The sequence below is a fragment of the Coenobita brevimanus genome, chromosome 117 (genome assembly GCF_032717465.1).
Source record: "Coenobita brevimanus isolate Jiangsu-jjx chromosome 117, ASM3271746v2, whole genome shotgun sequence".
Classification (NCBI taxonomy): domain Eukaryota; kingdom Metazoa; phylum Arthropoda; class Malacostraca; order Decapoda; family Coenobitidae; genus Coenobita; species Coenobita brevimanus.
In genome coordinates this window covers 1,623,052-1,633,051 of record NC_137070.1, presented here as the reverse complement: position 1 = coordinate 1,633,051, position 10,000 = coordinate 1,623,052, and the positions used below count along the sequence as shown (strand labels likewise).

The following is a 10,000-nucleotide window of genomic DNA, read 5'->3' as shown; positions in this document are numbered from 1 at the left end:
AACCAGGTCATTAAGGCAGGGCAGGCCGTATAGAACGCTGCCCTACCCCGCCACCAGCCCACACCAGCAGACTGAGCCGTGTGTGTGTATCTATCCCGGGGCATTTATTTGTTTCCTGACATCACCAGACCCCTGACATCACTGACATCACTAGACCCCTGACATCACTGACATCACTAGACCCCTGACATCACTGACATCACCAGACCCCTGACATCACTGACATCACCAGACCCCTGACATCACTGACATCACCAGACCCCTGACATCACTGACATCACCAGACCCCTGACATCACTGACATCACCAGACCCCTGACATCACTGACATCACTAGACCCCTGACATCACTGACATCACTAGACCCCTGACATCACTGACATCACTAGACCCCTGACATCACTGACATCACCAGACCCCTGACATCACTGACATCACTAGACCCCTGACATCACTGACATCACTAGACCCCTGACATCACTGACATCACTAGACCCCTGACATCATTGACATCACTAGACCCCTGACATCACTGACATCACTGATATCACCAGACCCCTGACATCACTAGACCCTTGACATCACTGACATCACCAGACCCCTGACATCACTGACACTGACATCACCAGACCCCTGACATCACTGACACTGACATCACCAGACCCCTGACATCACCAGACCCCTGACATCACTGACACTGACATCACCAGACCCCTGACATCACTGACACTGACATCACCAGACCCCTGACATCACTGACACTGACATCACCAGACCCTTGACATCACTGACACTGATATCACCAGACCCTTGACATCACTGACATCACCAGACCCCTGACATCAATGACATCACCAGACCCCTGACATCACTGACATCACTGACATCACCAGACCCCTGACATCACTGACATCACCAGACCCCTGACATCACTGACATCACCAGACCCCTGACATCACTGACATCACTAGACCCCTGACATCACTGACATCACTAGACCCCTGACATCACTGACATCACTGACATCACCAGACCCCTGACATCACTGACATCACCAGACCCCTGACATCACTGACATCACTAGACCCCTGACATCACTGACATCACTGACATCACCAGACCCATGACATCACCTGGAAATGCAACAGGTAAAGTCCCCCCCCAAAAAAAAAAATGGGGGGGGGAGAAAGAGAAATAAAAAGAAATATTAAATATGTTAAAAAATATATATATTAAATTTTCCAGCAACTTAGAAATTGATTATTTTTCTTTCTCTTTTTTTTGAGATAAAATTAATAAAAAAAAATAAAATAGAAATAAATATAAGATAATCTGTAAGCATTCAGAAACAGTGTATCATTATTTTTTTTGTGTGCAAATTAAAACTATCTCTTTTTTCTCTTTAATTTCTCTCTTTTTCTCTTTAATTTCTCTCTCTCTTTAATTTCTCTCTTTCTGTCTTTAATTTCTCTCTTTAATTTCTCTCTCTTTAATTTCTCTTTTTCTAATTTCTCTCTTTAATTTCTCCCTTTAATTTCTTTCTCTTTAATTTCTCTCTTCCTCTCTTTAATTTCTCTTTTTCTTTCTTTAGTTTCTCTCTTTCTCTCTTTAATTTCTTTCTCTCTTTAATTTCTCTCACTTTAATTTCTTTTTTAAATTTCTCTTTCTCTCTTTAATTTCTCTCTTTCTCTCTTTAATTTCTCTTTCTCTCTAACTTCTCTCTTTCTCTCTTTAATTTCTCTCTTTAATTTCTCTCTTTTTTTAATTTCTCTCTTTCTCTTTAATTTCTCCCTTTCTCTTTAATTTCTCTCTTTCTTTAATTTCTCTCTTTCTCTCTTTAATTTCTTTTTCTTTCTTTAGTTTCTCTCTTTCTCTCTTTAATTTCTCTTTCTTTAATTTCTCTCACTTTAATTTCTCTTTTTTTAATTTTTCTCTTTAATTTCTCTCTTTCTCTTTAATTTCTCTCTTTCTTTAATTTCTCTCTTTCTCTCTTTAATTTCTTTTTCTTTCTTTAGTTTCTCTATTTCTGTCTTTAATTTTTCTCTTTAATTTCTCTCTTTTTAATTTCTCTCTCTTTAATTTCTCTTTCTTTCTTTAATTTCTCTCTTTCTCTCTTTAATTTCTTTCTTTAATTTCTCTCTTTCTCTCTTTAATTTCTTTCTTTAATTTCTCTCTTTCTCTCTTTAATTTCTCTCTTTCTTTAATTTCTCTCTTTCTCTCTTTAATTTCTCTCTTTCTTTAATTTCTCTTTCTTTAGTTTCTCTTTTTCTCTCTTTAATCTTTCTTTCTTTCTTTAATTTCTCTTTTTCTCTCTTTAATTTCTCTCTTTCTCTCTTTAATTTCTCTATTCTTTAATTTCTCTTTCTCTTTAATTTCTCTTTTTCTATCTTTAATTTCTCTTTTTCTATCTTTAATTTCTCTTTTTCTCTCTTTAATTTCTCTCTTTCTCTCTTTAATTTCTCAATTCTTTAATTTCTCTTTCTCTTTAATTTCTCTTTTTCTATCTTTAATTTCTCTTTTTCTATCTTTAATTTCTCTTTCTCTTTAATTTCTCTTTCTCTAATTTCTCTCTTTCTCTTTAATTTCTCTCTTCCTTTCTTTAATTTCTGTTTCTTTAATTTCTCTTTAATTTCTTTTTCTCTCTTTAATTTCTCTCTTTCCTTCTTTATTTTCTTTTTTTAGATGTCTGTATAAATATTTTCCTTCTGTTTTCTTCTATCTTTAATTATCTTTCAGTATCTTTCAATATTTCCCTTGTTTTTCCTTCTATCTTTAATTATCTTTAATTATCTTTCAGTATCTTTCAATATTTCCCTTCTTTCTTCTTTCTATCTTTAATTATCTTTAATTATCTTTCACTATCTTTAAATATATTCCTCTATTTTCTTCTATCTTTAATTATCTTTCACTATCTTAAATTCTCTCTCTTTAAGCTGTGTGTGTGGCGTCAGGAGTGTTCGAAGCTTAGTCAGGAAAAGCTTACTACAAACACAACATTTAGGAGACAAAGAATTAGTAAACAATATCAATATACTCCTATCTACCCCTCTGCCTATCGTAGCCTAGACACATGATTATATAACAGATGGAGAGAGAGGAAGGGCAAGAGGAAGAGGGCAAAATAAATCGGAATTGAAAGTGTGTTTATGTGGATTTATTCTGTGGAGAATAAATGGTAAAGGATTAGTAAACGGATTTCGCCCCTCGTACGATCCCGTCTCTGTTATCGGCCCTACTTTGCTCCCTAACACCTTTTCCTGAGCGATTTATTTTGTTTATGACACCTGGTTCTATTCTGTTATTTTAATCCTTCCGATATCGCCAGACTCTGCTTGCAGCACCTTTTCCTAAGTGATTTATTTTGTTTATTACACCTTACTGTCCTCTTCTGTGTTACATAAATCCTTCCAATATCACCATACTCTGCATAAAGCTCCCTAACACCTTTTCCTAAGTGATTTATTTTGTTTATTACACCTTACTGTCCTCTTCTGTGTTACATAAATCCTTCCAATATCACCATACTCTGCATAAAGCTCCCTAACGCCTTTTCCTAAGTGATTTATTTTGTTTATTACACCTTACTGTCCTCTTCTGTGTTACATAAATCCTTCCAATATCACCACACTCTGCATAAAGCTCCCTAACACCTTTTCCTTAGTGATTTATTGTTTGTTACACTTTACTGTCCTCTTCTGTGTTATGTAAATCCTTCCAATATCACCATACTCTGCATAATGCTCCCTAACACCTTTTCCTAAGTGATTTATTTTGTTTATTACACCTTACTGCCTTCATCTGTGTTACATAAATCCTTCCAGTATCACCATACTCTGCATAAAGCTCCCTAACACCTTTTCCTAAGTGATTTATTTTGTTTATTACACCTTACTGTCCTCTTCTGGGTTACATAAATCCTTCCAATATCACCATACTCTGCATAAAGCTCCCTAACACCTTTTCCTAAGTGATTTATTTTGTTTATTACACCTTACTGTCCTCTTCTGTGTTACATAAATCCTTCCAATATCACCATACTCTGCATAAAGCTCCCTAACACCTTTTCCTAAGGGATTTATTTTGTTTATTACACCTTACTGTCCTCTTCTGTGTTACATAAATCCTTCCAATATCACCATACTCTGCATAAAGCTCCCTAACACCTTTTCCTAAGTGATTTATTTTGTTTATTACACCTTACTGTCCTCTTCTGTATTACATAAATTCTTCCAGTACCATCATACTCTGCATAAAGCTCCCTAACACCTTTTCCTAAGTGATTTATTTTGTTTATTACACCTTACTGTCCTCATCTGTGTTACATAAATCCTTCCAATATCACCATACTCTGCATAAAGCTCCCTAACGCCTTTTCCTAAGTGATTTATTTTGTTTATTACACCTTACTGTCCTCTTCTGTGTTACATAAATCCTTCCAATATCACCATACTCTGCATAAAGCTCCCTAACACCTTTTCCTAAGTGATTTATTTTGTTTATTACACCTTACTGTCCTCTTCTGTGTTACATAAATCCTTCCAATATCACCATACTCTGCATAAAGCTCCCTAACACCTTTTCCTAAGTGATTTATTTTGTTTATTACACCTTACTGTACTCTTCTGTGTTACATAAATCCTTCCAATATCACCATACTCTGCATAAAGCTCCCTAACACCTTTTCCTAAGTGATTTATTTTGTTTATTACACCTTACTGTACTCTTCTGTGTTACATAAATCCTTCCAATATCACCATACTCTGCATAAATAACGTACAAAATTATATTAACCAGCCATATCCAAAAATAAATCGCTAAGGAAGAGGTGTTAGGGAGCTTCCTTACCATATTCTAGTAGATTAAGGAAGTTCCCTAACACTTCTTCTTAAGCGATTTATTTATGCATATGGTTGGTTAATATCCTTTTGTACGTTATTTATGCAGAGTATGGTGATATTGGAAGGATTTATGTAACACAGAGGAGTATGGTGTAATAAGCAAAATAAATCGCTTAGGAAAAAGTGATAGAGTTTGGAAGGATTTATGTATGATGTAATAAGCAAAATAGCTCAGGAAAAGGTGTTCGGGAGATATTGGAAGGATTTATGTATTGTGTAATAAGCAAAATAAATCGCTTTGGAAAGGGTGTTAGGGAGATATGAGAAAGCTTTATGTATGGTGTATAAGCAAAATAAATCGCTTAGGAAAGGGTGTTAGAGAGATTTTGGAAGGATTTATGTATGGTGTATAAGCAAAATAAATCGCTTGGGAAAGGGTGTTAGGGAGATATGAGAAGGATTTATGTATGGTGTAATAAGCCAAGTAAGTCGCTTAGAGAAAAGTGTTAGGGAGATTTTGGAAGAATTTATTTATGGTGTGAAGCAAAATAAATCGCTTAGGAAAGGGTGTTAGATATTGGAAGGATTTATGTATGGTGTAATACGCAAACTAAATCGATCAGGAAATGGTGTTAGGGAGCATCCTTCATCGACTTGCTCTAGACGCATATGAAGGAAAATCACTGTAAATCCGGCATGAAAAAGTAAGATGAAATCCGGGATCGTACAGAGGCTAAATATTGATAGTAGAGAAGGAAGGAAGGAAGGAAAGGAAGGAGAAGAAGAGGGAAATGAAGGAGGAAAGAAGGCACGAGAGGGAAATGAAGGAGGAATGAAGGGAGAATGAAGGAGAAATGAAGAAGGAAAGAAGGCACAAGAGGGAAATGAAGAAGGAATGAAGGAAGGCACAAGAGGGAAATGAAGGAGGAATGAAGGAAGAATGAAGGAGAAATGACAGTAGTAAAGCATGTCACTGAAGAGGAGATGATGACAGGAGTGAAGAGACAGGTCTGGAGTAAAGGGAAGTGCACCCAGGGGGGGAGCTTCGTCCCCAAAAATTTAAAGGGACAAGGTTTAAAGGGACAATTTAAAGGGACTGAGTTTAAAGGGACAATTTAAAGGGACTGATTTAAAGGGAAAATTTTAATGGGACAAAATTTAAAGGGACAATTTTTAAAGGGACAGTTTTTAAAGGGACAATTTAAAGGGATTGATTTAAAGGGAAAATTTTAAAGGGACTGATTTAAAGGGATAATTTTTAAAGGGACAAAGTTAAAAGGAAAAAATGTTAAAAGGACAATTTAAAGGGGCATTTAAGGGACAGTTTAAAGGGACTTATTTAAAGGGACAGTTTTTAAAGGGCCAAGGTTTAAAGGGCCAAGATTTAAAGGGACAGTTTTTAAAGGGCCAAGGTTTAAAGGGACAATTTTAAAGGGCCAATTTAAAGGGACAATTTTAAAGGGTCAATTTAAAGGGACAATTTTAAAGGGCCAATTTAAAGGGACAATTTTAAAGGGTCAATTTAAAGGGACAATTTTAAAGGGTCAATTTAAAGGGACAATTTTAAAGGGTCAGTTTAAAGGGACAAGATTTAAAGGGACAATTTTAAAGGGTCATTTTAAAGGGACAATTTTAAAGGGTCATTTTAAAGGGACAATTTTAAAGGATCAATTTAAAGGGACAGGGTTTAAAGGGACAATTTTAAAGGGACTGATTTAAAGGGACAAGATTTAAAGGGACAATTTTAAAGTTACTATTTTTTTTTACATTTTTTAGCTATATATAATTTAGGACCCATGCTCATTCCACCCATCGACCACACGTGTAACCCTAAAAACCAATCCTTTAAGTATTAAGGGAATTTCTCAGCCCTGGGTGCACTCAGTTCTGATGAGAGACAAGTTGAGAGAGACAGGGATTCAGGAAGACACGATATACACCATAATACCTAAAATAATACTTAAAATATTTTGGGGAAGGGCAGCTTGGCGAAGATCTTTGACGTGGAGAAAGATTTTAGGAAAGTTGATAGGAAGGAAAGGCAAGTGGATGAAGGCAAACGAAGACTTGATAAATAATTAGGGAAGAATATATAACTGTGTATGCTTAATAATAATAATAATAATAATAATAATAATGATAATAATAATAATAATAATGGTATTTATTATTTATATTATTATTATTATTATTATTATTATTATTATTATTACTATCATCATCATCGTTATTATCATTATTGTTATTACATTATCATTAAATACCATAATAATAATAATAATAATAATAATAATAATAATAACAGCAGTGATATCAATTACTATTATTATTATTGTTATTATTATTATTTGTGTAGTAGTATTAATAATAAGAGTAATAATGATAATAACAATGATTTAATAATAATAATAATAATAATAATAATAATAATGACAACAATGATAGCAATTATTATTATTACAATTATTATTATTATTACATTCATTTTCTTTGGGTAGGAGTGTGTGTTGTGTCGAATAATTCAAGAAAAACAGCAAAAAAACATAAACAAACAAGAGAGGAAAGACCAGGAAGAGAAAAACACGTAAATCTCAGCTAATCTGTTTTCCTGAGTTACCCCCCTTGGGCCTGCTCGACATAGAAAATGGGTGGGTGGTGACAGAGACTGGGGGGGTGCCATTACCTCCATATTTAGGTCTAATTCTTTTGTCATATCCCGTTTGTAGAGAGTCCAGGATGGCGGAGATGTTGCCGTCCGTCATCTTCCTGTCGGGGGAGAGGGAGAGCGTTAGACAGGAACGGGAACAGGAAGAGCTATGACAGTGAATAACAATAACAGCAGCAACACCGCCTCTATCAATAACATTTACATTGAACTGGTTTTGCTGGTGAAATAATGATGATGCTGCTACTACTACTACTACTACTACTACTACTACTACTACTACTACTACTGCTACTACTACTACTACTGCTGCTGCTACTACTACTACTACTACTACTACTACTACTATTACTACTGCTGCTGCTACTACTACTACTACTACTACTACTATTGCTACTATTACTACTACTACTACTACTACTGCTACTACTACTACTACTGCTACTACTACTACTACTACTACTACACTACTACTACTATTACTAATAATAATAATAATAATAATAATAATAATAATCTATCTATCTATCTATCTATCTATTGCCAGACGCCATAATCCCGTAAGGGGTGGCCATTTGACTTTGAGTTATATGTTTTACGGGGAGGGGCACTAACCCTCCACCAGCCCACTTGTTGACACGTAGGGAGCACGTATGGTTTGGTTATATGGTTACCACCCAACGTTGTAAATGGTTTCTTGGCCTGCAGGAAAACATTTGGCATAATAATAATAATAATAATAATAATAATAATAAAATAATAATAATAATAATAATAATAATAATAATAATAACTACAGACATGTTTTAGTGAGCTTAGTCCTGGTGCTGGATTGGAGTGAAAATTGATCCCGGATAGATGTGAGCTGGGCGAGCCTGTACTGTGACGTCACACCAAAACAAATATGGCGTCTGCTCCTACGATTTAAGTACCGTATTTACTGTTCTCAATAATATACTGATAAAATGCCACTGCCAGGTACTGAGGTGGGTGTGAGGGGCTCTACTGTGTCTGGTTTCCTCAGTAATGGCACCGTACTGAGGAACATGAAGGGTTATTGCACACGAAACCAGCCTTCAGCGTTATGTTTACAGTCAGGTCAGCAGTGCGGTGTGGCTATGGCAACAGGACAAGCCGATCCGATACTGCTGAACTGTTCTGGTGTGACCTGGATCAGCAATCAGCCTTGACCCTAATCCAATCCAACTGACCCCGCCAAAATAGGCCTAAGGTTACCGTAAGACTCGGCAGTACAATGTTCATAAAGAAATACTTGTCCCAGTCACTGCCTACGAGTAATCTGGTCAAGAAGGGCCCGTGAGGTCAAGGTGCCTGATCTTGTGCAGGTCAGCTTAGGTCATCACAGTCTATAAGTGCTTCAAGTTTGCTGGTTCTGGCTGTAATCCTTCATGGAGAATTAGTTGACATCAGGAACAGCGGTAAAAGTGGAAATTTGTGACCTCAGGCGATCTCTCAGGCTGCGGCCACTCTTACTCCAAACATGTGATCGACAAGAGGAAACGATGCTCCGGGGTCCGTCCGAGGTTCAGAAACGGGCACTGATGCAGCTGTAACTCGGTGCGTCGTTTCTTCTCGTCAGTCACATGTTTCGGGGCAAGTTTAGAAGGTTCTAGGATACGTAGCCTAGCAGTTATGGCCAGGCACTTTTGTTGAAGAAAAAATAATACTAATATCGACAAAAACAATAAGATTTCACACAACGATGAGGCCAGATTTAATAATAATAATAAAACAATGATACTAGCCTTCCTTAACACCAATTACAAGGGATTTATTCTAGGCTAAAAAAATAATCTGTAGCTGTTAGAACACACACACACACACACACACACACACACACACACACACACACACACACACACACACACACACACACACACACACATACTCAGCTTGTGAAAATAGTCTCTTAATTGGACATGTGTGTAAGAGAGAGAGAGAGAGAGGGAGAGAGAGAGAAGTTAAAAGGAAGAGGAAAAAGGTTAAAAGAATGGAGGAAGAGAGAGAGAGAGACAGAGAGAGAGAGAGAGAGAGAGAGAGAGACTAACAAGGCCTTCACAGTCACTAACAAAGGTAATTACTCAATATCATCCTAGAAAAACAACCTCTCTCTCTCTCTCTCTCTCTCTCTCTCTCTCTCTCTCTCTCTCTCTCTCTCTCTCCTGCAGATTTTCTCATCCTCTCTCCTTTCCCCCCACTTTCTCCTTCACTTCCCCCTTCTCATTTCTCTCTCTCTCTCTCTCTCTCTCTCTCTCTCTCTCTCTCTCTCTCTCTCTCTCTCTCTCATCATTTTGCCTCCCCACCCTCATAAACACCTACGTAACGAGCCTCATTAGAGAGAGGGAGAGAGAGAGAGAGAAAAGGGGGAGAGGGAGGGGGAATTGTAGTACAGGGAAGAGAGGGAGGGAGAATTATAAAGAGGGAGAGGGGAGGGGAGGAAGGGCAGGGGGAGGGGGGAGAGGGAGAGAGGGAGGGGA

At 36.8% G+C, this 10,000-nt stretch overlaps 1 protein-coding gene across 1 annotated transcript in view; it reads right to left on the bottom strand.

The window, feature by feature from the left end:
- LOC145419071 (gamma-aminobutyric acid receptor subunit beta-like) overlaps positions 1–10,000 on the bottom strand; it is a 228,143-nt gene that overhangs the window by 130,679 nt on the left and 87,464 nt on the right. Inside the window, exon 2 of the mRNA XM_080287315.1 lies at positions 7,521–7,603. Coding sequence (XP_080143441.1) covers positions 7,521–7,599 — 79 coding nt within the window. The 5' untranslated portion in view covers positions 7,600–7,603. The remainder of the gene's footprint in view (positions 1–7,520; positions 7,604–10,000) is intronic.